Source organism: Oreochromis aureus, linkage group 6 (genome assembly GCF_013358895.1).
Source record: "Oreochromis aureus strain Israel breed Guangdong linkage group 6, ZZ_aureus, whole genome shotgun sequence".
NCBI lineage: Eukaryota > Metazoa > Chordata > Actinopteri > Cichliformes > Cichlidae > Oreochromis > Oreochromis aureus.
The window spans coordinates 2,851,290-2,878,791 of NC_052947.1; the positions used below are offsets into that span (position 1 = coordinate 2,851,290).

Below are 27,502 nucleotides of genomic sequence, written 5' to 3' on the forward strand. Positions count from 1 at the left end.
GAGTATCCTGCAAATCCAGAGTACACTGCAAACCTTGAGTATACTGTGAGCCCTGAGCATCTTGTGAACACTGAAGTTAGGCATCCAGATCACCAGCAAACACTGAACCTTCATGCCCTGTCATGCAAGCCCAGATGCATGACCATGAAGCTCCCACGCCACCTGAGCCTACGGAGCCCACACTCCCTGAGCTTCAGGCTCTCTGCTGAGCCTGTGGGTGGTGGCATTCGCAAATGCCACCATCCGCTCTCTGTTGAAGCCAGGCTCCTGAGGTGCCCTTTCGTCACTGTTTTTGGCCTCCTTCCAAGCCTTGGCCTGTCAAGCCTCGGCCACCTCCCAAGAGGTGCATGGGATTCTTCTCTGCTGCTGACAGCCTCCTTAGCCACCAAAAAGTCTCCATCTTTGCCAGCCCCCTGGACAGTTTCAGTGTCTGCACCTACTTTACCTCTTGAAGGGTCTTAGCTCATCTGTTGGTCGCCCCCTGTCAAGCCACCTGATGGGTTCCATCTCCACCGCTGGCTACCAGCCAAGTACCCATAGTTAAATTTTTTTGAAAACATGAACACCATCTCTTCCAGACTAATGAGGAGAGTTCAGCTTGGCATTCAGTTCAGAATCCTGCAACTCTGATGGTATTGGCAGCTTACACATCTGAGGAGGTTTAATCATTGCATCCTTAGAGTATTCACAGTGCTTCGCTTGTTCCAGACGTTGTCATGTTATTTTCAATTCAAAATTCTACACAGAATACCCCATAAGCTTGCTTGAATTTCTTTCAAATTTATAAAGCAAACAAACAAACAAAAAAATATCATAAATAGGTATTCACAGTCTTTGCCAGGACCCTTAAAACTGAGCATTATGTTTCCGTAGATCATCTACAGCTTGATTGCAGCCTACCTTTGCTAAATTCAGTTGATCAGACATGATTTGGAAAGGCACACACTTGTCTTTATAAGGTCCTATAGTTGACAGTGGATTTCAGAGCATAACCAAAGAATTGTCAAAATACAATCTGAGACAACATTTTATTGAACTCTTCTCTTAGCCCTTGGTACTTCTTGCTTTCCTTTTTCCTGATGTTGCCATCACTTGGTATAGCTACATCTATTACTATAGCTATCTTCTTCTGCTTGTCCAACACTAGAATGTCAGGTTGGTTAGCCATCACCACTTTGTCCATGTGTCCCACAGGATCTTAGCTCAGTCATTCTACACCACTCTGGGGGACATCCCATCTTGACCATGGGACTTTCAGGCCATACTCGGCATAGATGTTCGCTATGGTGGCCACTTGATTATGGCGTTCCATGTATGCCCTGGTTGCTAGCACCTTGCACCTGACTGTTATCTGCTTGATTGTCTCAGGGGCATCTTTACATGACCTGCACCTTAGAATAGAATAGAATAGAATAGAATAGAATAGAATAGAATAGCCTTTATTGTCATTGTACAGGGTACAACGAAATTGGAGTGCCACTCCCTTGGTGCAAAATGCAATAATAAATATAATAAATGAAAAATAGTAAGATATAAAAGGTACAATAAAACAAACATAAGTACTCAAACAAAAGTAAGTATGATATTTACAGGATAGCAGCATTAATATAATGACAGTATGACAGTATGAATAGCAGCATAATATAATGACAGTGACAGTATGGTATGGCTAAGCAGGTTCAATTGTTTTTGTGCTTATTTGCAATGGTGATAGCTCTGGGAAAGAAGCTATCCCTGAATCTGTTTGTCCTGGTTTTATGTGACCTGTACCGTCGGCCTGACGGTAATAGTTCAAACAGTTGATTGCTGGGGTGAGAGTAGTCCTTGATGATATTGCCAGCTCTGCTGAGGTACCGAGAGTTTGCAATGACCTCCAGGCTGGGCAGAGAGCAGCCAGTGATCTTCTGGGCTGTGTTGATGACCCTCTGCAGTGCTTTCCTGTCTGCAGCTGAGCACCCTGCATACCATGTTGTTATGCCGTACGTTAGGATGCTCTCTATGGTGGCTCTGTAGAATGTCACCAGCAGCCTCTCCTCCAGGTTGTTCCTCCTGAGCACTCTCAGAAAGTGGAGACGCTGCTGGGCCTCTTTTACCACCGCCGTGGTATTTGCAGTCCAGGAGAGATCATCAGAGATCTGCACGCCCAGAAACCTCATGGAGTGTACCCTCTCCACACAGTTCCCGTGAATGTAAAGTGGGCCGGGTCTGCTCTTCCCTTCCTAAAGTCCAAGATGAGTTCTTTAGTTTTGTGGTGTTCAGTTGGAGGTTGTTAACTGAACACCACTCAGTCAGCCTGTTGACCTCATCTCTGTAGTCTGACTCATCCCCCCTTGAGATGAGTCCAACCACAGTGGTGTCATCCGCAAACTTTAAGATGGTGTTTGAGAGATGGGTAGGGGAGCAGTCGGATGTGTAGAGCGTAAACAGGAGGGGACTCAGAACACATCCTTGTGGAGACCCGGTGCTGAGTGTGATGGTGCTGGACAGGTGGGGCCGAGTCTGACAGACTGAGGTCTGTTTGTCAGGAAGTCCTTGATCCAGAGGCAGATGGGGGTGGAGAGTCCCAGGTGAGACAGTTTCTGGACCAGGATCTCCGGGATGATATGATTGAATGCTGAGCTGAAGTCCAGGAAGAGCATTCTCACATAGCTTCCTCTGTGCTCCAGGTGACTCAGCGCAGTGTGGAGCGCTATGGTGATAGCGTCCTCGGTGGATCGATTAGTCCTGTAGGCAAATTGGTGGGGGTCCAAAGTGGGAGGCAAACTGGCCCTGATGTGCTGACAGATCAGTCTCTCAAAGCACTTCATCACTACAGGCGTAAGTGCAACAGGCCTGTAATCATTTGGGCTGACCACAGCTGTCTTCTTGGCGATGGGGATGATGGTGGAGGTTTTGAGGCAGGCGGGACGGTGTTTAATGACAAGGAAAGGTTGAAGATTTTAGTGAAGACTCCGGTCAGTTCGTCAGCACATGCTCTGAGAACCTTTCCATGTATTCCATCAGGACCTGCCGCCTTCCTGGGATTCACTGACCTTAGAACACACCTCACTTGATGCTCCCTAAGTGTTAGTGTGCCGGTGCTGGGGGCGGGTGGAAGTGGTGTGACAGCTGAGGGTCTGGTCGTCTCAAAGCGGGCGAGGAAACGGTTTAGATCCTCAGCCAGCGAGGCATCAATCCTAGATGTCGCCTGGTTATTGCTTCTGTAGTTGGTAATGTGATTGATCCCCTGCCACATTTTTCTGGGGTCGTTGTCAGCAAAGTGATCTTCAATCCTCCTCCTATAGGCAGCCTTAGCTTTCCTGATGCCTCTACTCAGGTCTGCCCTGGCCGCCCTATACGCAGCCCTGTCCCCTGACTTGAAGGCAGTGTTGCGGCTTTTTAGGAGGGATTGCACTTCGCTGTTCATCCAGGGTTTTTGGTTTGGAAACACCCTGACCCTTTTGTTGACGGTGACATTATCAACACAGTTCCTGATGTAGGAGAGTACAGTGTCCGTGTACTCCTGGAGGTTGTGGCTGGAGAATAAATCCCATACAGTAGATGAGAAGCAGTCCTGCAGTTGAGAGAGGGCTCCTTCAGGCCAGGTTTTTATTGTCTTTGTCTGGGGCTTTGTTTTTCTCAGCAGGGGGGTGTAGGTGGGGGTGAGGGACATGCAGAGGTGGTCAGATCCAGCCAGGTGGGGGAGGGGTGTCGCTCTGAAAGCATGCCTGATGTTTGAATAGACACGGTCCAAAGTGTGTTCACCTCTCGTAGCAAAGTCCACAAACTGGACAAATTTAGGAAGCACAGTCTTTAGGCACGCTTTGTTAAAGTCGCCGGCGACAATAAAAACCCCATCGGGGTGGGCAAGCTGTTGTTTGTTGATGGTGTTAAGCAAGAGGCTGAGAGCTGTGCCAACGTTAGCATCCGGCGGTATGTAAACAGCTATCACAATCACTACAGTAAACTCCCTCGGGATATAAAAAGGTCTGCACGAGACTGCCAGAACCTCCAAATCAGGAGAACAGTGTGTGTGAATGATCCTGCTGTTACAACACCACTCGTTAACAACACCACCTTCAGCTTATTATCCCACCAGACTATCTGATCACCGGTGTTGATTGCCCAGATCTTGTTCATCCCATTCAGCTGACTGTTCAGGACTTGCCTTACTCTTTGCAAGTATTTGGTGGTTGCAGCTTTCCTAACAGCCTTGTCGTGGTTCTCATTTGCCTGTGGGATTCCCAGCTACTTGTAGCTGTCCTCAATGTCTGCAATGTTGCCTTCTGGTAGTACAATCCCCTCAGTTCTGTCTACTTTCCCTCTCTTTGTTACCAGTCTACTACACTTTAACAGTCTGAATGACATTCCAATATCATTGCTGTAGAGCCTAGTGGTTTGATACAGTGAATCAATGTCTTGTTCACTACTGGCATACAGTTTGATGTCATCCACGTAGAAGAGGTGGCTAATAAATGCTCAATTCCATAGTCGGTATTCATAGCCAGTCTTGTCAACGATCTCACTAAGGGGGTTCATCTCTATGCAGAACAGCAGTGGGGACAGAGCATCTCCTTGCTAAAACCAGCACTTCATGGTGACTTGTGTAGTTGGCTTGAAGTAGGCCTTGAATGTTGTTTGTCATATCCCTATTGAGTTCTTGAGTAAGGTTCTTAAGGTCCTGTTGATCTTGTGTAGTTCTAGGCATTCCACGATCAATGGGTGGGGCATCGAGCCATAGGCCTTCTTGTGGTCAATCCAGGTGATGCACAGGTTGGTGAGCCTAGTCTTGCAGTCTTAGGTGACTGCTCTGTCTACCATGAGCTGGTGGCCCCTCTGGTATTCCTGCTAGTTCCTTTCTGTGCCCTGCTCAGGTATTGAGCCATGTGCCTGTTCATCTTAGCTGCTATGATGCCTGACCATGTGGTTCTGATGCAGGTTATTGGCTCCTAGTTGGATGGGACTGGTCCCTTCTGGGGATCCTTGGGTATCAAGACTGGCTGGCCTTCAGTTAGCTATTCCGGGTGTGTGTCATCTACTAGGAGCTGTTCCAGTTGGCACAGTCTGCCACTGTGATGGTTACTGGAGCCTGTTCAGGGAGGTTGCTGTAGACGGCTCTCAGAACCACTAGTCACTGTTGTTATGGGTTGCATCCTTGTCCCATATGCTCTTCCAGTATTGCTCTTGCTCTGTCTCCAGTCTTGCTAAGACTGATCTCACATTATTCCCCTGCCAATCCAGACTCCACCAGATTATCAGCTCACCTTGTGTGGTAAACAGGCTAGTTTGTTTGCTCCTTTCTTGCTACTCATTCCCGTGTGATAGCATACCTTTCTTTGTCAAAGGAATTTGCAAAGAAAAGCGTCTGGACTTCTTTAAGTTGCTTGAAGACGTTTCACCTCTCATCCGAGAAGCTTCTTCAGTTCTAAGGTCAAATGGCCGAGAGTCCCAGATTTGAACCCAGTGGGAGTATCCCCCCCAAAGAGGGACAAAGGACCCCCTGGTGATCCTCTAATCACATGAGACAAGGTGTGAAACCACCAGACACTCCATACACCCTTCCTGCCCAATCTTCATTGGCTTCAAAGGCTTTTATAACTGCACACTCCCCACCTTCAGTCACAAGGATTCTAAGTAAAGAATCCTTATGACTCATTATTACTCTGTGGACAACATTGCTAAACTCACCTCCTGGCTTCATCTCCCTCTCCTCCCTCCCAGATCTTGCCCAGCTTCCCACTGCTAGTTTCCATTTTCCCTGCTAGCGCAGTATCTCGTTCTAGTTAATGTAATCCTTGTGTTAAGTCAAGCTCTGACTGTTGCCTAGTAAAGGCTCATTCATGCGGTTTTTTGTTTGTTTGTTCATCTTTTAACTGATTCTCGCGCCTCGCTGTTTTGCCTGGGTCCTACATTTGAGTCATTTTATAATTTGTTTGCAATAGCACAGTAATAAACATTGCCCTGTATTCACACTGTATTCAAATTCAAAATAATAATTAAAATAAATTGTACTTCTACTCAGTTTGACTGTTGGATATGTTTTCTTTGTTCTATTGTGAATAAAACATTTGTTCATGACATTCAGAACTCTATGCATTCTGTTTTTATTTACATTTTAACACAGCATCCAACCCCAATCCCAACTTCTTTGGGATGGGGGTTGTAAAATATTGTATAATAAGAGACTAAATGGCAACCATGCAGGCGCGTTAAGACTGGGGGCAAATGTATCCTTTTCCTGGCTGTAAGGGATGGTATGAATTTATAATGATGCTCCTCCTACACATTATGTAGGAAACTTGTAAACCATTATGTTATAAGTAACTATATATTGTTATTAATTCAAATTAATCTTTTAATATTTATGTAACTGAAAATAAACTGAAATGTGAATTATTCTGGAAATCAGATACCTAGTTTTTTTTATAAAATGCCAACAAAAAAAATATATTAGCCCTGAAAATATTGTACATACAAACACACATGGTCAATTATATAAACCACCTGAATATCAAAATTGTTGATCTGAAATGCAATATTTAGGGGAACTGTTGACCTAGACACAGAGATGGACAACAGTTGGTGTGTTTGCAGACAGAGAAATTATTTGAAGTCATGAAAGCGTCTGGCGGTGAAAAAAGACACAACATGGTTTCAATTAGAGCGGCAGTGGTTTGAATACAGAACCACAGATACAAAGTAATGGAGGGTGAAGTGGAAAAGGAAAGGAAACGTTTAAGAGAGTGACAGAAAGAGAGATAGCTTTCTGGCATGAGCAGAGGGGAATGGCTAGGGTGCATTCTTGCACTTCACCTAATGTGAAACATATCTGTGTGCTTCATGCTGATGCATGAGTTTTTGCAGCTATAACCTGTTTAACTTCACTGTCTGCATTTGTGCACATATGTGTGTCTCCATATTTGTACAGAAGAGTTACAACAACATCCAGACATGAAAACAAATTCACCATCTGCTGTTCAAATATTTATGGACTAAATGTAAAAAGTTGGTTAATGGGTTTGAAGTCTAAATATATGTGGTTTATATTTTGTTAGTAGATCTATGGGCAGATCATCATCATCACTTACTACATTTTATACTAAACTTAATACTGCTTTTTACCTACAAACATAATCTTAATTGTCTTACTTTCCTGAGTTTAGAACTAGTCTTGAGGTCTAGGATACATATAACTTCACATTCCATATTTGAGCAAGTCATTATTCGGCTGTGGCTGTAGCTCAGGAGGTAGAGCAGGTCATCTACTGACTGGTTCGGTCCCTGGCTCCTCCAGTCTACATGCGTAGAATATATATATATGTAAAAATGTGTACCCGAGCCAGTTCTGTTCCTGTGACTCCATAAATAAGTGAACAATAATCATTCTAATTCAAAAAAAAAAGGAAGGAAAGAAATAGAAACATTAAAGTGGAAGAATAAAACCGCATACTATTAGAAAAAATGTTTAATCCATCCAACCCAATCCAGGCCTGAGTTGGAACAGAGGTACCTAGACCTTGGTCACTTCTTGCAGTTGTTCTGGAGGGATACTGAGGCACTCCCAAGCCAGCCAAGAGATGCAGTCCCTCTGTCCTGGGTCTGCTCCTCCAGAGCATATCTAAAACACCTCACTCAGGAGGTCTCAAATGCTTAAACCACCTCAACTGGCTCCTTTTTGATATTGAGGATTAGCTTTACGCTGAGTATCTTTTCTTATTTATTTTTTTTTTCAACAAAAATAAGCACATTATAACAAGAATTAGGCAAGACAACAAGACAGTCAAGATAGTCATTTACCAGCTCATATATATTTTTTTTTTTTTAAAAACCTTGTAAGGCAATGTTAATGCAATTGGGTGATTTTCTCTCATTTCTGCATTGTAATTTGGATTCAAATGGATTAAAAGGAAATGGAATTTCTTTGGTTCTTTTCTAAGCCAGAGCTGCTGAACAGAAAGTTGCATCATATCTATTCATGCCAATGAACCATTGTTTTTACAGCAATGGTGGATCATGGAGCTTAGCAATATTTTTTATAAGCCAAGCTTTCCAGTTGGCTGTCTTAAGCCAATCTCTCTTTTGGCTTTGTCATGTGACAAAACAAAAACACAGATTCAAAAGGGTGAAGAAAGACACAGGTGAAATGACCATGAAATGTACCAAACACAGACCCTACACTATCTTTTGGTCTTTAGATAGAGATAAACAATGGCTTAGGTTTTGTCTGAAATTGTTTTCTTGATTATGAGAGTGATCTTGATTTTTATGGGGTTGTAAAAGCAACATCAATCTCCAATATTTTGGGTGTTTGAATGGGTGCAAATACGTTGAGATTTTTGCACATTACATGTAGAGCCTGTGTTGTGGTGGTTCATTGTCTTAGATTCTGGCATTAACACAATTACTATTTATTCTTTCTAAGTAAACTACTTTATAAGTATTGTTTCAGCACAGGAAGTGTGGTTGCAGGATATGGAATTCAAGAGGCTAGAGTTCATATTTCGAGGCAGGAGATGGTCAGTGGGGCATCACAGCAAATTTTTGTCCAAAGGCTTCCTAGAAGGTAAATGTCATTGTCATGCTGGTTTTTGTCATCTAGTCACTTTTATGATGATGTCTTTCAGAAACATACACATGACAATCATAGATAAATTGTTTTGTTGCAGTAGCAGGATAAAGAATAAAAATGCCACAGTGTACAATTAATAAACACCATAGTTAAAGTGCTATAGGCCCATGGTGAGGGCCTTATACTATGAGAAATTTTTCCTTATACAATAGCGATGAAAAACAAAGAAAATAAATCTAGTTAAAGATGAGTAAAAAGTAGGAGTACAGCAGAGCAGTGCAAATTGCATTAACACATAATCTGTATACTATAAAGAAGAAACAACTGCAAAAAGGTATGATGCAGACTAGAGATGGACCGATCCGATATTACGTATCGGTATCGGTCCGATACTGACGTAAATTGCTGGATCGGATATCGGTGAGAAATTAAAAATGTAATCCGATACATTAAATATAAAAAAAAAACACCTCACAAAACTTGCGACACGGCTTAACTCGGCTCATAACCGTAGCACGTCGGAGCAGTATGCCTCACGTGATAGAGCAGCTGTGTGTATTTGTAGCCTCGCTACCAAACCAGCATTTCATCTCCGAGGAAGTTATCCCAGAGAGAAGTAAAGCAAGTGTGTAAGTTCATCTCTGAATGTTTGTAAAGCGTTCCCATGTTAAGCTTAACAACCGATATATGGAGCGACTGCCTCTCTCCCTCCCTCTCCTGCTGCTACTTCAATCATGAAACTGATCAATGATCAGCTGATCGGCTTTTCTGTCGCGAGTCCGTCTCTCTTCTTTGTTTTTGGCCCACTTTGCACCAGAAAGAGGAAACCAGCGGCTGAACAACAGCAGCACGTTTAACCTTGATAAGCTGCTGTTAGAGTTTTTATTTAATATTACTTTCTACACCAGGATCCTTTTCTACGTAGCTGACGGCTGGTAACTGTGCAGGGGCGGATCTAGCAAAGTGTAGCCAGGGGGGCCGATAGGGCATGAACGGGGAAAAGGGGGCACAAAGACATACTTTTCTTTCTTATTCTCATTTAAAATGTCGAGCTTTTAATAAATAATTATCTGAATCTTACACCCAAAGTTTTAATCTGATGTAAAATGTATAGAAGTCCATTACTGTATATAGTAACTGTTAAGTCTAATATACCCTAGTAAGCTATAGTACTTTTTCCTTTGGGAAGGTACCATCTGTGCAGTCTGCAATTCTGTTGAAGAAAGATGTTGAATCTATTTAATTATTCTTGAAAAATAATTTATTTCTGTGCATTTTTTTTCACCCTGCATCAAATTAAAGTTGATTACGTCGATTAAGCATCATGAGGTGGAGGGTGGGGATGGTTCCCTATTTTTTTTTGCTGGGAGTTTGCAACCCTATTAGTTAGGTTGCTTAATATTTCTGCTAAGTACTCTTTTAAAATACCAGAAGAGGAAGGATGGAGTAGGTTTAAGTTTATTAGATTGATCAGTTTTGCTGAAATATAAAATATTTTGGGTGCAGTGTATTTTTTACATACAGGTATAACAGAATAGCTTTAGTGTTATTGTTTACTTAAACTTGAGTATGAACTTATACAAAATGCAGCAAGATATTAAAAAAACAGTTTTATTGATTAAAAAACACACAATATCGGATTCATATCGGTATCGGCAGATATCCAAATTTATGATATCGGTATCGGTATCGGACATAAAAAAGTGGTATCGTGCCATCTCTAATGCAGACATACATTTATGAAAACGTATGTGTGAAAACATCATCAACATCTCTCAGTAGTGTGGAATGGAGTGGTTGAGATGGATTGTCCATGATGAAGAGCAGTTTGTTCAGTGAACCATGATAGTTTGTGACTGGACATATGCAGACTGCATAAGTAACTTACCCCACCTTTTAGTGGTTATAATGTTGCCTTATATGTGTGTATTTAGCCCATTTTTGACCAATTTAATATATAATATGATTTGTTATGACATAATAATATATAATCAATATTAAATAAAAAGTTCTGATATACTGTTCTCTAGGAGAACTTTAAAATGATTTTGAGGGAGGCTGGGGACATTGAGTCCGAATGGGCTATGTTCTGCATCTCCGTTGGTGAGGCTGCTGCAAGGAGTGGGGGCTACAAGGTGGTTGGGGCCTGTGGTGGTGGTAATTCCTAAATGAGACGTGGACCAGCAGGCCAAGCGGAATGCAGCTAGAGTAATGGTTTAACCAAAACCCAGGTGTGGGAGGAGTTTGGTGAGACAAGGAAAAAGACTTGACACAACTCTACTCCATCATGTGGCGATCTGGTGTGGTCTTCTGGATTTTCACTGCGGTGGTGGTCACCATCTTTAGGAAGGGGTATCAGAAGGTTAAGTACAAGGGAATGATACTCTTCAGCCTCCCTGGGGCAGTCTATGGCAGGGTACTGGAGAGGAGTGTTAATCCATCTTTTGAACCTCAAATACAGGGGGAACAATACGATTTTAGTTCGCTGGTTGCTGAACACTTGATCAGTTCTTTATCCTCTTAAGGCTATAAAAGACTGTGTGTGAGTTTGCCCAACCAGTCTACATGTGTTTTGTGGACTTGGAGAAGGCACTCAAGTTGGTCCCTTGGAGTATCCTGTGGGAGGTGTATTGGAGGCATGTGGTGTCTGGCCTGTTGCTATTAGCCATTTGATCCCTCTGTAATTGTTGCAGGAGCTTGGTCCACATTGTCAGCAATAACTCTGACTCATTCCTGGTGAGTGAGGGCTGAGTTTTGTCACCAGTTCCGTTCATAGAGAATTTCTAGGCATACCGAGGTAGATGGCCAAATGGCTTCAGAATGTTGTCTTTGATTTTGCAGATATGTGGTTCTGCTGGCCTCACCAGGTGGTGGCCTCCAGCTCTCACTTAGTAAGGGGAGAAAGGAACAGGAGATTGACAGGCGGATTGGGGCCACAGCTGCAGTGATGAGGACACTGCATCAAGTTATTGTAATTAAGGGAAGAGATAAGCATAAAAAAGCAAAACCCTACCCTAGCTTATTATCACAAGATCTGGGTACTGAGATCTTGTGAATACAACAAATGAGATCCTGGATACAAGTGGTGGTAAATAAGCCATCTCTGAAGGGTGGCTCTCCCTTAAAGAGGGTGAGGAATTCAGCCATCCAAGAGTGGTTTAGAGCAAATTCACAAATCCTACACATTAAAAGTTTCCAGTCAAGGTGGTTCGGGCATCTCACTAGAATCCCTCCTGGGTAAGGTGCTTTGGGCATGTCCCACCAAAGGAGGCCCTGGGACAGACCCACGACACGCTGAAGAGATTACCTTTTTCAGCTGGCCTGGGAATGCCTGGAGCTGTCTGGGGAGAGGGAGGTCCTTGCTTAGGCTGCTACCCCCACGACCCAGCCCTGGATAAGCAGCAGAAAATAGATGGATGGATTGATGGAAGAAATCTTAGTTCTCACCGTCAATCGTTTCCAATCTGAAAAGTACACCTCTGTTTCAGGTAATGCTCCACAGCGTAAGCCACTTTGTTCAGCCAAACGTGATCTACTTAGGTGCAGACAAAGCAAATAACATTTTTCACTGTAAATATGCGTATTTGTGTTAAATTATTTGCCAATTTATTCCATTCTACAACAGCTATGCAGTGTTTTCAGAGGACACAAACTGGCAAGAAGAACTTGCTAATAAAATTCCAAGGGTCAGTGAGTCATAAATCCCAGCATGCATCATACAGGTATAAGCACAGGAACATACAAATGTCACTGTTAATCTAGAGAAAATGTGCAATGAGTTCCTTAAAGTAACACCTGCTGTAGATACACAAAACCCAGGAAACAACCATCATCATAATAGACAAACATATTTTTGTTGCCACTATGAACACCACCACTGGAAAAACACACACACACACACACACACACACACACACACACACACACACACACACACACAGCTAATCTGTGCATGTACACTGAAAGAAACTTACTCAGGCAATGCTCTTCTGATGATGCTGTGAACTTGCTTGTAGATATCCAGTTTGGACAGACAGCTGCACTGGGTGTGGTTGGCCACACTGATGGTCACTGGCTTTGTCCCTTGGGTGATTGGCACTCTGATCTCAAACAGCTGCAAAGAGTTGTAAAGAAGCAAAGTGAATTAAAAGAATGTATATTGACATGTGCTGTAAAGAATAGCAATGCATATCCTATCAATTTGTCAAGGAGAGTGTCTCAAAAAAGTCAATACAATAGTATATTACAATGTGAAATAGCTACTATGGTCATGGTCTATACTCATTCAGAAGACAAGTAGCATTCTCTAAACCACTATTCAGGAATGGAAACATAGTCTAAGGCCTAAAACCTATTCGTTTTATTTAACCATTTAACCATTTTTTTCTTTATACATTATATATGCTTACCTTAGGTAATATTGTTAAAAAACACTGCATACATTTTCATTGCTATGTAGATGATACCCACCTATATCTAGCTAAAAAGTCAGATAAAAAAAACATTCATTAGTTAGTAAACAAGGTGACCTCTTGTTTTCTATTTCAAAACTCAGACAAATCTTAGGTTATTCTTAGGCCCCAAGAATCTTAAAAACACGACATCTAACCAGATACTCTGCATGGTATTATCTTGGCCTCCAGTAACACTGTGAGGAATCTGGGAGTCATGTTTGTCAGGATATGTCCTTCAACTTGCACATCAAAGGTTCAGTATGTAAAAATCACAGCTATTCAATTCAATTCAATTTTATTTATATAGCGCCAAATCACAACAAAAGTCGCCTCAAGGCGCTTTATATTGTACAGTAGATAGCACAATAATAAATGCAGAGAAAAACCCAACAATCATATGACCCCCTATGAGCAAGCACTCTGGCGACAGTGGGAAGGAAAAACTCCCTTTTAACAGGAAGAAACCTCCGGCAGAACCAGGCTCAGGGAGGGGCGGGGCCATCTGCTGTGACCGGTTGGGGTGAAAGAAGGAAGACAGGATAAAGACATGCTGTGGAAGAGAGACAGAGATTAATAACAGATATGATTCAATGCAGAGAGGTCTGTTAACACATAGTGAGTGAGAAAGGTGACTGGAAAGGAAAAACTCAATGCATCATGGGAATCCCCGGCAGCCTACGTCTATTGCAGCATAACTAAGGGAGGATTCAGGGTCACCTGGTCCAGCCCTAACTATATGCTTTAGCAAAAAGGAAAGTTTTAAGCCTAATCTTGAAAGTAGAGATAGTGTCTGTCTCCCGAATCCAAACTGGAAGCTGGTTCCACAGAAGAGGGGCCTGAAAACTGAAGGCTCTGCCTCCCATTCTACTTTTAAATACTCTAGGAACAACAAGTAGGCCTGCAGTGTGAGAGCGAAGTGCTCTAATAGGGTGATATGGTACTACAAGGTCATTAAGATAAGATGGGGCCTGATTATTTAAGACCTTGTATGTGAGGAGCAGGATTTTGAATTCAATTCTGGATTTAACAGGAAGCCAATGAAGGAAGCCAAAACAGGAGAAATCTGCTCTCTCTTTCTAGTCCCTGTCAGGACTCTTGCTGCAGCATTTTGGATCAGCTGAAGGCTTTTCAGTGAGTTTTAGGACATCCTGATAATAAAGAATTACAGTAGTCCAGCCTGGAAGTGATGAATGCATGAACTAGTTTTTCAGCATCACTCTGAGACAGGATATTTCTAATTTTAGAGATGTTGCACAAATGGAAGAAAGCAGTCTTACATATTTGTTTAATATGTGCATTGAAGGACATGTCCTGGTCAAAAATGACTCCAAGGTTCCTCACAGCATTACTGGAGGCCAAGGTAATGCCATCCAGAGTAAGAATCTGCTTAGATACCATATTTCTAAGATTTTCAGGGCCGAGTACAATAACCTCAGTTTTATCTGAATTAAGAAGCAGAAAGTTAGCGGCCATCCAGGTCTTTATGTCTTTAAGACATTCCTGCAGTTTAACTAATTGGTGTGTGTTACCTGGCTTCATGGATAGATAGAGCTGCGTGTCATCTGCATAGCAGTGAAAATGTATGCTATGTCTTCTAATGATGCTGCCTAAGGAAGCATGTATAATGTAAACAGAATTGGTCCTAGCACTGAACCCTGTGGAACACCATAATTGACCTTAGTGGGTGAAGAGGACTCTCCATTTACATGTACAAATTGGAGTCTATTAGATAGACATGATACAAACCACTGCAGTGCAGTACCTGTAATACCTACAGCATGTTCTAATCGCTCTAATAGGATATTATGGTCAACAGTATCGAACGCAGCACTGAGGTCTAGCAGGACAAGCACAGAGATGAGTCCACTGTCAGAGGCCATAAGAAGATCATTTGTAACCTTCACTAAAGCTGTTTCTGTGCTGTGATGAGCTCTGAAACCTGACTGAAACTCTTCAAATAAGCCATTCCTCTGCAGATGATCTGTTAGCTGTTTGACAACTACTCTTTCAAGGATGTTTGATATGAAAGGAAGGTTGGAGATTGGCCTATAATTAGCTAAGACAGCTGGGTCTAGAGATGCTTTTTAAGTAAAGGTTTAACTACAGCCAGCTTGAAGGCCTGTGGTACATAGCCGATTATTAGAGATAGGTTGATCATATTTAAGATCGAAGAATTAATTAATGGCAGGACTTCTTTGAGCAGTTTTGTAGGAATGGGGTCTAAAAGACACGTTGATGGTTTGGAGGAATTAATTATTGAAGTTAACTCAGAAAGATCAATTGGAGAAAAAGAGTCTAACTTAACATCGATGGTACTGAAAGTAGCTGTAGATAATATTACATCTGTGGGATGATTATTGGTAATTTTTCTCTAATGATAAAAATTTTATTTGTGAAGAAGTTCATGAAGTCATTACTAGTTAACGTTAAAGGGATGGTTGGCTCAGTAGAGCTCTGACTGTTTGTCAGCCTGGCTACAGTGCTGAAGAGAAACCTGGGGTTGTTCTTATTTTCTTCAATCAGTGATGAATAGTAAGATGTTCTGGCATTGCGGAGGGCTTTCTTATAAAGCAGCAAACTATTTCTCCAGGCTAAATGATGATCCTCTAAATTTGTGACACGCCATTTCCTCTCCAGCTTACGAGTTATCTGCTTTAGGCTACGTGTTTGAGAATTATACCACGGAGTCAGGTACTTCTGATTTGAGGCCTTAGTTTTCACAGGAGCTACAGTATCCAGAGTCGTACGTAGTGAGGAGGTGAAATTATTAACAAGATAATCGACCTCTGTTGGAGTAGCGTTCAGATAGCTGCTCTGCTCTATGTTGGTACAGGGCATTGAAGATGATAACAGTGGGTGGATTATATTCTTAAACTTAGTTACAGCACTTTCAGAAAGACATCTACGTTGATAAAGTCTACTCTCCACTGCTGTGTAATCAATTATTGTAAATGTAAATGTTATCAGGAAATGATCAGACAGCAGAGGGTTTTCAGGAAACACTGTTAAATGTTCAGTTTCTATGCCATATGTTAAAACAAGATCTAGAGTGTGATTAAAGTGGTGGGTGGGTTCTTTTACATTCTGAGAGAAGCCAATTGAGTCTAATAACAGATTAAATGCGATGTTGAGGCTGTCATTTTTAGCATCTACATGGATGTTAAAATCACCCACAATAATTATTTTATCTGAGCTGAGCACTAAATCAGATAAAAGTCTGAGAAATCAGAGAGAAACTCTGTGTAAGGCCCAGGTGGACGATAGATGATAACAAGTAAGACTGGTTTCTGAGTTTTACAGCTGGGGTGGACGAGGCTAAGCATCAGGCTTTCAAATGAATTAAAAGTCTGTCTTGGTCTTTCGTTAATTAATAGACTGGTGTGAAAAATTGCTGCCACACCGCCCTCGGCCTGTGCTTCGAGGTTTCTGGTAGTTAGAATGACTCGAGGGTGTTGATTCATTTAAACTAACATAATCATCCTGCTGCAACCAGGTTTCTGTAAGGCAGAGTAAATCGATTTGTTGATCAATTATTAAGTCATGTACTAACAGAGACTTGGAGGAGAGAGACCTAATATTTAATAATCCACATTTCACTGTTTTACTCTTTGGTTCAGATGTGGATACTGTGTTGTTCTTTCTTTGTGATTTTTTATGTTTAAGTTGTTTATTGCTGGTTTTTAGTTTGTTTTTTGTCTGTTTGGGAGCTGACACAGTCTCAATGGAGATGGGTTTTGGGGGTAGCAGGAGGAGAGAAGCTGCAGAGAGGTGTAAGACTGCAACTCTGCTTCCTGGTCCCAACTCTGGATAGTCATATTTTGGGGGTTTAATAAATTGGTCCATATTTCTAGAAATGAGAGCTGCTCCATCCAAAGTGGGATGGATGCCGTCTCTCCTAACAAGACCAGGTTTCCTCCAGAAGGTTTGCCAATTATCTATGAAGCCCACATCGTTTCTGGGACACCACTCAGACAGCCAGCAATTTAAGGAGAACATGCGGCTAAACATGTCACTCCTGGTCTGATTGGGGAGGGACCAGAGAAAACTACAGAGTCCGACATTGTTTTGGCAAAGTTACACACCGATTCAATATTGATTTTAGTGACCTCCGATTGGCGTAACGGGTGTCATTACTGCCGACGTGAATTATGATCTTACTCTATTTACGTTTACCCTTAGCCAGCAGTTTTAAATTTCCTTCAATGTCGCCTGCTCTGGCCCCTGGAAGACAATTGACTATGGTTGCCGGTGTCTCTAGCTTCACATGTCTGAGAACAGAATCACCAATTACCAGAGTTTGACCCCGGCGGGTGTGTGTCGCGAGTGGGGAAAAACAGTTAGACACATGAACAGGTTGGTGGTGTACCTGGGGCTTCAGTTTAAGACTATGCTTCCTCCTCACCGTCACCCAGCCGCCCTCTTTCCCCAGCTGCTTGGGGTCTGCCGGGGAACAGCTAGCGGGGCCCACGCTATCTTCGGCTGCACCAGCTACAGGGGCCTGGCTAGCTACGGGTGAATGAAGGGTGCGGCCGAGTCTCCAATTCAGTAATCCTGGCCTCCAGAGCTGCAAATATGCTACATTTGTTACAGGTATCATTACTGCTAAAGGAGGCCGAGGAGTAACTAAACATCTGACACAATGAGCAGGAAAGTGCAGGAGGGACAGGTGAAGTAGCCATGGTGCTAACAAGTCGGCTACGAGCTAAGCTAAGCTAGCGAAACAGGAAAGAGACAGTGAGTGAATACTTTGGCTATAAATTAGGCAGTGAGCACACAGAAAGGGTGATTCAGATGAAGCACGTTAAGATTATACTATGAAAAAGGGATGTATCAAAAGATTTAAATTAGGGATGCAACGATACCAATTTTTTCAAACCGATCCGATACCGATACTTAGATCTGAGTACTTGCCGATACCGAGTACAAAATCCGATACTTCTACCACACACAAGTTAAACTTAACCAGTAGTAAAGAAACGACCCCAGACAACTCTTTAACACAAACGAAACGTTTACTGAAGCGTAAGGGCAGAGACAAATACTGTACAACACATCCCTTTTTAAACTCAAATGATATTCCAATTCCTTAACCAAATGAAATACACTGTATAAATGAAATAATTCCCTTTCAAATTATATTAAACAACCCAACTTATGTTATCACCTTTTGGTAAGTGACTCACTAATATACACTCCAAAACACGTTATATAACTCCACTAAACATACAATATTCACACATGGGCCCCACACACACTCACATTCACACTTGTTGCAGGCCTGTTTGCTGCTCACGCTGGACGATGGAGAAAATCCTCTTCTCCCCAGTAAGAGCACAAAAGTCTGACTTACAGTTCCGTTGCTCGGTAGGTCGCCGTTCACCAGTCCCACACTAAATCCACTCCCTGCTGCGGACCCGATGCTGTCTCTGCTACAGCGCGTTAGCCCGTCACTGTCCAGCTCTCCGACAGTCCATAGCGGCTGCCGCCGTGGCGCAGCCAAGCAGTCCGGCTAGCCTTTAGCCTCGACGGTCTTAGCTGGAAACACAGATTTCCACGGTGGTGCTACCGTTGAAACAAAAAGTCACTTCACCCACACTCTGTTGCGAAGCTCCCACACGGTTAGCTTTCTAGTCACACACTCTTTTGTGCAAGTTAACCTCAGTAAAACTAGCGGAGTCTCTCACTTTGGCTCAGCTAACCTCGTGCATCTCTCCATGCCGTTCTCTTCTCCTCCTCCATTGCAACAGATACACAGGTCCCGTTATATATACCTTCACGGGCCTCCAGAAAATTAGAACTCTGAACAATATTTTAACTCCTTCAGAGTTACATACCATACAATAATACTTTATGATTAACATAACAGTTTGATTGCTCTAATTAATTACCTGTATTTACCTTGTGACATATTACAGGGCAAATTAAATTCAGGGTACAGTTACATCACATAACTGTGAACACCTTATGTTACCGTGGCGTTCAAGTCCATGGGAATTATGAGTATCTACTCCCAAATTCCCATCCGGGCTACATTAGTATCGGTTCATGGTATCGGTTAACTTTTACGAGTACGAGTACGCGCGCATTTTACAGTATCGGCCCCGATACCCGATACCAGTATCGGTATCGGTGCATCCCTAATTTAAATTAAATTGCTAAGCAGAAAAGCTACTCAGAAACACCACTGTGTTTGAGCAGGAACAGGAAGTGATACTCTACCACAAAGCGAGCGAACACCAAGTGACAGCCCCATCAAGAGTCAGGGATCTCAATACAGCAATCCCAGCTAGATCCTAGCTAGCTGAATTCTTTTTCATACAGCTCAGATATCAAGTACAATAATCCTGGGCACATTGGCCACTGTAAGATAAACACAGTTCAGTCAGCCAAGAGAGATCAAGAACATTACATTTAGACTGTACCCTATAACACCTGCAGTTGGCCGCTTTGGATTTTCTCATAGCAGTGCTTCTACTGGTTCTACTGTTTTTGCACCCAAATCACCTAAAAAATTTGGCTTCCATTCATTATCAGTACTTTGGTTTGTATCACTTTTTTCTCAGTATATAGTAGTATATAATATAATATATAGTATTGTAGTAGTATATAATATACATCATATATCAAATCACATCACAATCACGGTACAAATGACTGGTACTGCATTTGACTGATACTGCATTTCCATCACCTTATCCCTAATCTCCTCTAAACTTCCTTTCATTGTGGCATTGTGTGATTCTGGGTGAGGCAGTTTAGCCAGCTTTACTTTGCTAAACAGTCAATCTGGTGTGCATTCTGGTACAGCATATCCAGTTACCAGTAAGTACTTTTCTACACGGCCAGTTGTAGTGTTATAAAACAAAAAGAAAAAGAAAAGATTCTGATTCAGAGAATACTTAGAAGTATCTGTATGGCGTCTTTTGCCTGGTCAATGCACAAAGTTGCAATTTGACTGGGAGAGGACAACAGCAATAAGATGTTAGTAATCACTGCCTTGAAGAGGGGCCAAGTGAAAATTATACTGTCGTTTTAAAATAAGATTTGCTCTGGTTATGCAATGTGAAAGCTCAATGTGTGGAGAACAGTGTAGTGGACAATTTTAAGATACCAATACCACAGCCACAATTTGTACAGCAGGAAAGGCTTTTCAATTTTTAACAAGAGAGCAAAAAAGAGCAAAAAAATGTTTTCTGTACAGGAAACATTTTGTTCTCTCAGTTTTTGGACGATGACATTTTCTAAAAAAATATTTTGCCTTTTTTATCAAAACAGTGGATTTGAATCCAAACGATCAAAGATGAACAAAAAGTGCAGAATTTCAGCTTCAAAACATTAGCATTGACTGTTTAGAAATTTGTATACATCATTACTCACTAAAAACCTGAAAAAACAAACACAATTTTTAATATAAGGATACCATTTAATATTTGGAGAAGCAATTCTTTGTAATGAATGACTAGCTGAAGTCTATATGCCAAGGACATCACAAAATGCTGTTTCCTCCCTTGAGATACTCTTCTAGGCCTTCACTGAAGCCTTTAGTTTTCTGGGAAAATCTACTTTGGCTTCCCTGTTCTTGAGTATAAGCAGTGATTTACAATTTGTGTAAACCCTTTTTGCATTTATAAAAGTATTGTTTATTGCAGACTCTGACAATATAAACAAGGAATCTGAATCTGTGTTATTTCTGTCATTACCTTATATATGGTATAGTCTGATGATGTCTATGGCAGGAGGGGGAAAGCAGGGTAGAGGTACAATGAAATGATAGAGTGCAAATAGAAATACACAATATATCACCAACTGCTTCTGTAAGACTAAAACAAACAAAGATACAGCACGTGGAACACATAAATTAGAAAATACACAGATACATACATCAAGAATCTTGTTGTAGTGTGAGTGTGAGAGAAAGAGGGAGGGAGAGAGTGTGTGAGTTTGTGTTAGAATGCCTGTCTTTGTTACAAATGTACTTGATAACAAGGGTGGGAAGCCTCAATAATGCCCCAGAGAAGCCAGAAGCAGACATACATGGAACCAGGACAACCGCGCCATCTGTAGCCTCCAACAGTACTGAAGACTCAAGGCTACACATCTTGGCGACAACCGCACACCCGTTCCAGCAGGAGAAGAAGGGAGGCCCCAGATGGGCTTGACACGGCCAAAGGGTGAGAGTCCCAGAGGGTCAGGGGCAACGGGCAGTCGACCCTGCTAGAGCTTGGGCCACCCTGGTACAAGTCGAGAACAGGGTCCCAGGCGCCCAAGGACCACCCAGCACCTAGCAGCGGTGGAAGGTTGGTACACTCAGAAAAAGATTAGACCTCATTGTTCAGGGCTTGACCTTGTCATCAGCTATTCCATTAATTTAGACAATTAACCCTTATAAGGTATTTGTTTTTTGGTTACACTGGGTGAAGTGGACCCAGTTGGCTTTTAGTTCAACATATTCAAACTTTTCGTTAAAATTCTTAGCAGATGTTTACTTCATCCCATTTGCAAGTAATATAAAGAAAACATGTTTAATGTGTTCCCTTTACCTTTGTTAAATCACATTTATGAATAGAAATGCAAAACTGCTTGTTTTGTTATTAAAATATAACAAAATAACGAAATACATCATAAAACAGACATAACTGGAAAATAATGAACAAATGTACAAATGAAGGAAGTTTTATTACAAAACTATAGTGTATTATTTATTCCAAGTTCATTAGAAAATTAACCTACTCTGGTTAGTTTACACAGAGTGTCTGAACAACACATTAGTCCCATTAAACATGGCTATTTTTTAATGCCAGACTACACCACACATGAGGGGCAGAGTTTCACTGTGTGTGTATTGCAAATGTACTTCTTCTTGCACTGAGTGCATGTATATTGTGTTTTTCTGTCCTTCTTGGGTCCACACACTTCACAGCGCTTTTTTTTTTTTTGCCGGCCACAACCTATGTGAAAAGATAAGGATCAGGGGTCGGCAACCTTTCTGATGGCGAGTGCCATTTAAAATTTCCTCAGAAGTCAGTGTGCCATATGAATGCATGAGCAATAAATTTAATAACGCTCTATATGAACAGTTACACATTATATAGAACCACTTTATAGAATTATATTTGTTCACAGATGTTGGCAGCTATCAGCGAATAGTTATCAGCTATTTTAAAACAAAAAAAGACACTTTTTATCCATAACAGCAAATGAACTGTACAACAGAAAATATAAATGCTATTTATGGTCTCCTCACAACAATGATAGGAAAAATAAACTGGGCCAATATGGCATGTTTGTTAATACAGAGACACACATGTTAATGTGATCTCTGGTCTCCCACTCAGAGACACAGGTCTCTGAGTGTCCAGCATTCAGACAGCTACCTGAGGACACTCATGCAGCTCCATGAACACACACAGCTGTGGATTCCAGCTGCTTCGATGTTGCATTAACTGGCATTAACTCAGCCAGCATTTTGACTAGAGACCGGCCCACCAGGTATTAAAGCCATAAAGCTTTTGAATGAAAACAAACACTGTTGTGACAGTGATGTACTCTGTCTTGTTGGTATATGTATGATCTCTATACATTTTACATCAGATAAAAACTTTGGTTGTAAGCTTCACATAATTATTTAATAACAGCCAGACATTTTAAGTATTTTAAGAATAAGAAAGTATTTCTTTGTGCCCCCCTCTCCCTGTTAATGCCCTACCTGGCCCCCTGGCAAAACTTTGCTAGACCCGCCCCTGCACAGTTACCAGCTGTCAGCTACGTAGAAAAGGATCCTGGTGTTATTGGTCTCTCAAGGAACATTTCATAACTTTAACTCATCCATGTCACCTAAAAGGTAAACCTGTTTCTCCATCAGCTGTTCAGCTCTGATGATTCAGTAAGGACATCTCCTGGTTTCATCTGCATGTTTCCCTCTCACCACATATCCAAACCGACATCACGACCAGCAGCTTTACAGCTGTGGCTCCAGCAAACATCAGCTGATACTAGAAATTAATATTAAATACATTCTAACAACAGCTGATCAAGCTTAAACGTGCTGCTGTTGTTTAGCGCGACATCCGCTGGTTTCCTCTTTCTGGCGCAAAGTGGGCGATAAATAAACAAGAGAGAAAAGCCGATCAGCTGATCATTGATCAGTTTCGTGATTGAAGTAGAAACAGGAGAAGGAGGGGAGAGAATGAGAGAAGAAGAAGCAGCTGTGCAGCGTAACGACAGAATAAATCCACCTTTGTGTCTTTTTCCATTCTAGCTGAAGTCCACCGGGCCAAACTGCGTCCCTTCTCAGCTCAACACGAAACGCGTAATAATTTCTCTGAATGCGGGACGATTTTACGGGACGGTTGGCAACTCTACTAACTAACCTTAAGAACAAAATAAAGTTCACTATCAGTAACATCACAGCACCCACCCAGCTGTATAGAAACTCCGTCATGCTAGCTAGCACATGATACGAGTTATTGTAACTGACTGTAAAAAGTCAGCACAACGAAAATAAACTCCACCTAAACTTGGTTTATATCTGACCCGGATAGACTGCAGGTCATACCTTCTTACTTGAAGTTCAGTTCACCTGACACTCGGACCGGCCCCGCCTCGGGTCTCTCCTCCTCCTGCCTCCCTTCTCCCTCATCCACCTGCTGGCCTCCACCACTTGCTAATGTTACTGAATCTGTGGAAGCTCTGCCATAGCCACCACCAAACAACTGAGTCATTTTTACACACCGGCCAACATCTGGCCAATCCACCACCTTTCATTGTTTATACCATTACAAAAAAAAAAGAAAAAAAAAGAAAGAAAAACTAATCATCGGGCCACCGAGCAAATGCCCGGTATGCCCGATGGCCAGTCCAGCTATGGTCGTGCCATCAGTTAACCCTTGGCACGCGTGCCTAGGGTTGCCGACCCCTGATCTATAGTAACACTTCACTCCTCTTTCTCAGAAACATAAATTATTATATTGAACCAGCATCAAACACTTCCACCAGGGTCTGCAGATGATGGTTCTGTAATTTGGCAGGATGTGGCACCATCATCTTGTTTCTGAATCCTCCTCACAATGGCTGCAGAGACTGGGGTTCTTGGAAGATCCTTCTTTCAATTTCCAGTCCCAACAGTGTTTTCCCCAATTCCTCAAGAAAGAGACGTCTCTTCTGCAGCTTTCCCCTATTTTGCTCTGGGCTCAGTGACATCCAGATGACGAAGGCGTGGTACGCAGAGATATCCAACATGTCAAAAATATCACCGGAGGCCATCGCACGGTCTTCCTTTTGCAGCTGTAAGTAGTCACCAGCTTATCGAGGTTGTCCACCCCTCCTTTTGGGGCATTATAGTCCATGATCATTTCGGGCTTTTGATGCTCCTGACCACAGATCCTCCCATCCCTGTGCAGTGTACTCATGAGCAACACATTTTTTTCCTTTCTTTGGTACATACGATACCAGGGTCGTGTGAGCTGTGTACACAAACTTTGATGACTGGACAGCCCTGTCCTCTGTTTGCAGCAACTGGGGAGGGAGCTCAGACTTGTTTTTGCGTACTGTTTCCACCATAGTCAGCTTCTACTTTTGCAGCTCCTGTCCCGACTTGTGCGATGTGATGTTGTGTCCAGAAAGTCCCTGAGCCATATTGAGGACCACTCTCATGCCTTGATTTTTCTCAGGGGCTCCTCCATTGCGTTTCCCTGTGTAGACCTGCAAGTTCCATACATAAGATGAAGCAGCATCACAGCCACCCAAATCTTTACACCATATTTGGCAGGCTTAAATTGTATATACTGGGCAGCAGCCCCGAAATGGTATCAGTTGCTCATCAACACTGACATTGGGGCCAGGGTTGTAAAACAGGGGAGACCGGCCGCCTATTTGCCCCACACCATCCTGATTGCAGCTAGCTTGTCTCTTTGCCAACGAGCTGGTCCATCATCACGGTCATCAAAACGGATGTTTGTGGCAATTATTTTTAATTTTGAATGTTTTCAGAGACATCGTTGTCCGGAAAAGATCTCTGCCAGTTTCTTCATTCCACAGGGATTCTGTGGCCTCCCCTTTGGACCTGAAAACACCAGCAAGGATAAGAACCCCAAAGTAAGCATCCAAATCGGTTTTGTCCCAAACTTTCCACGTCTTTCTGTCACGGACCCGGTTCCGGGGACTCGGGGTCCGTGAACAGTGTGGACTTTTATTATTATTATTATTATTATTATTGCTATTATTATTATTGTATTGGTTGTATGTTTTCTGCACTGTGCTCTTGTGTTCCATGCTGGTGGGTGTATATGTGTGCGGGTGTGTCTGCGGGTGTGGCTGGAGGATGAAGGACAGCCACCTGCAGGCCTGATGGGTGTGGCCCTGCCAGCTGCCGGTCACGCCCAGGTTCTCACACACCTGCTTCTGATCAGGCTCGTCGGGGGAGCTACATAACAGAGCGATGGGGCTTCCTCCGGCGCAGGATCGTTGAGTTAGACTCCATGTCAGTGTGTAAAGTGCTGTTTAGTGTATGCCTGCTGGAGTTGGTGCCATAACGGCTGCGTCTGCTGTTTTTCCTCAGGAGGAGAGCGGAACACTGGACTGCAGGACGCACGGGGTGTGCGTAGGCACAGGGGCAGAGAGCACGGGATACCAGCACTTAGGAGAAGACACGTCACGGGAGTCAAGGGAGCACTCAGGAGATTTATTGTGTGGTGTACATTTACCTCACTGTAAATAAATGCACTGCTCATTCCACTAAGTCCAGCGTTTGGGTCCTATCTCCTACATTCCCCAAGGTCTGCCTGCCAGACCGTGACACTTTCCAAAAATGCTGCTTCCTTCTAAATCGGTGCAATCCAGGATGATTTTCTTGATAGGGTATGGCATGAAAAGGTCAAAAGAAAACTTGATGTGTTATGCATGAGTGACTGCCCAGTGTGTAGTTTCTGTTATCATCTGAATCACACTGGCAGTCATGCGGGGGGGGTTCATTTCTTGAGCAGAAAGACCATTTAATTTTGCCATCTTTTGCCATCCATATGGTGTTATTTGCAAGCTACTGACAGTCTGCTCACCTGCTGGTCTTGGGGCTGGCTGCTGGCAGGCTGATCCTGAGGTTTGCTTGCATTTTGAAGCTTGCTCACGGGCTGATCCGGGCTCTTCCAATATCAAGTGTTGGAAGAGTCTGAACAGTGAATCATTTTGCCATCTTGATCAGTTGTGGTATGGAACCACAATGACTGACATATTTAGCAGACTGTGTTGGGTGCTCCAATTTTGCAACCTTGTGCTGGAACAGAACCGGTGGGTCAAACCTGGGTCAATTCACATGCTTTAACCCCCCCGACCCTGATTTCTGAATTTAGTGTACTTGCAGTGAAAACGGAAGTAATTTACTTTCATATTTATGACAACTATTCATTAATCTGGGCTTAAAATAAACTAATTAATAGTTGCATGAAAAAACAAGTGGCACCCAAACACAGTGAGCCATAGTTACATTCACATTCTTCTCTGGCATAGTTAACTTCCTGTACTGAGTGAATCCACTTAAGCAGTTCATCTGACAAAAACCTATCACCTCAGAATGCTACCCCCACCCCTCCCACCCCGTTCATTCAAGCAGTTATAGGAAATGAATAACACAGCTGACTTAAAACAATAAGCCATCCTACAATTCATAACAGAGTCCATAAAACAGCTATGTGACGATGAGAAGCTGAGAGAATATACTCTTTGTTTCAAGGTGAGTGAAAATCCAATGAACCACATGGTGTCTCTGCTTTAACACAAACTGTGTGACTTTGATCAGGTGCAAGCGCTCTGTTTTATTTGGGTTTTTTTGCACTTTCATGTCTGCATACAGACCCACTACACCCACTTTGCTATGGTTGAGGAGAAACAGGTTCAGGTAAACTGGCACATTTTTTAAATATAAAACTCCTCTTGACGTTTCAGAATCATAGATTCTGGAGGAAGGAACGCCTCAAAATTAAAGTAGAAAACGTCAGAAACATATTTATGCTATGCTTCTTTCGGTTTGCAAAGTATCATACAAAACTTTTGTTGTCATTAATTCAGTCCCAACGGAGGAACAACAGAAATCCTAAATAACTCGATTCAATACATCAGTTGGAATCATATGTCAAATGTTTAGTTTAGGAAATACTAAACATGTGCTTATACCAGATGTTTGTCTTAATCAGTTAGTTTTCACATAAAAAATATCCCTGAGATATAAAGTATTTGCAATACAGGCACCACAATGAACAATTTAATGTAATGTAATTTTAGGGAATAATTTTTTAAAAAGAACATCAAAGAATATCAAACCCACTGGATTTACTGATCGACTTTCCAAAGCAAACACTGAATTATTATGTACCAAGAAATGTTAGAATTTGTTCAGTTACTGTTACAAAGAATCAAACATTACTCCAGTGAAGAAGTGTTTTCCTGCATGGTTTTTATTTTCTGGTTGGGTATCTTTGTTACTGTGGAAGATCACATGATAGCTAATTAG

At 42.3% G+C, this 27,502-nt stretch overlaps 1 protein-coding gene across 2 annotated transcripts in view; it reads right to left on the minus strand.

Annotated features, from left to right (window-relative positions):
• Positions 1–27,502, minus strand: part of vegfc (vascular endothelial growth factor c) — an 80,541-nt gene that overhangs the window by 19,463 nt on the left and 33,576 nt on the right. For both annotated transcript variants that reach the window (XM_039613819.1, XM_039613820.1), the window contains exon 4: positions 12,523–12,662. In XM_039613819.1, coding sequence (XP_039469753.1) covers positions 12,523–12,662 — 140 coding nt within the window. The remainder of the gene's footprint in view (positions 1–12,522; positions 12,663–27,502) is intronic.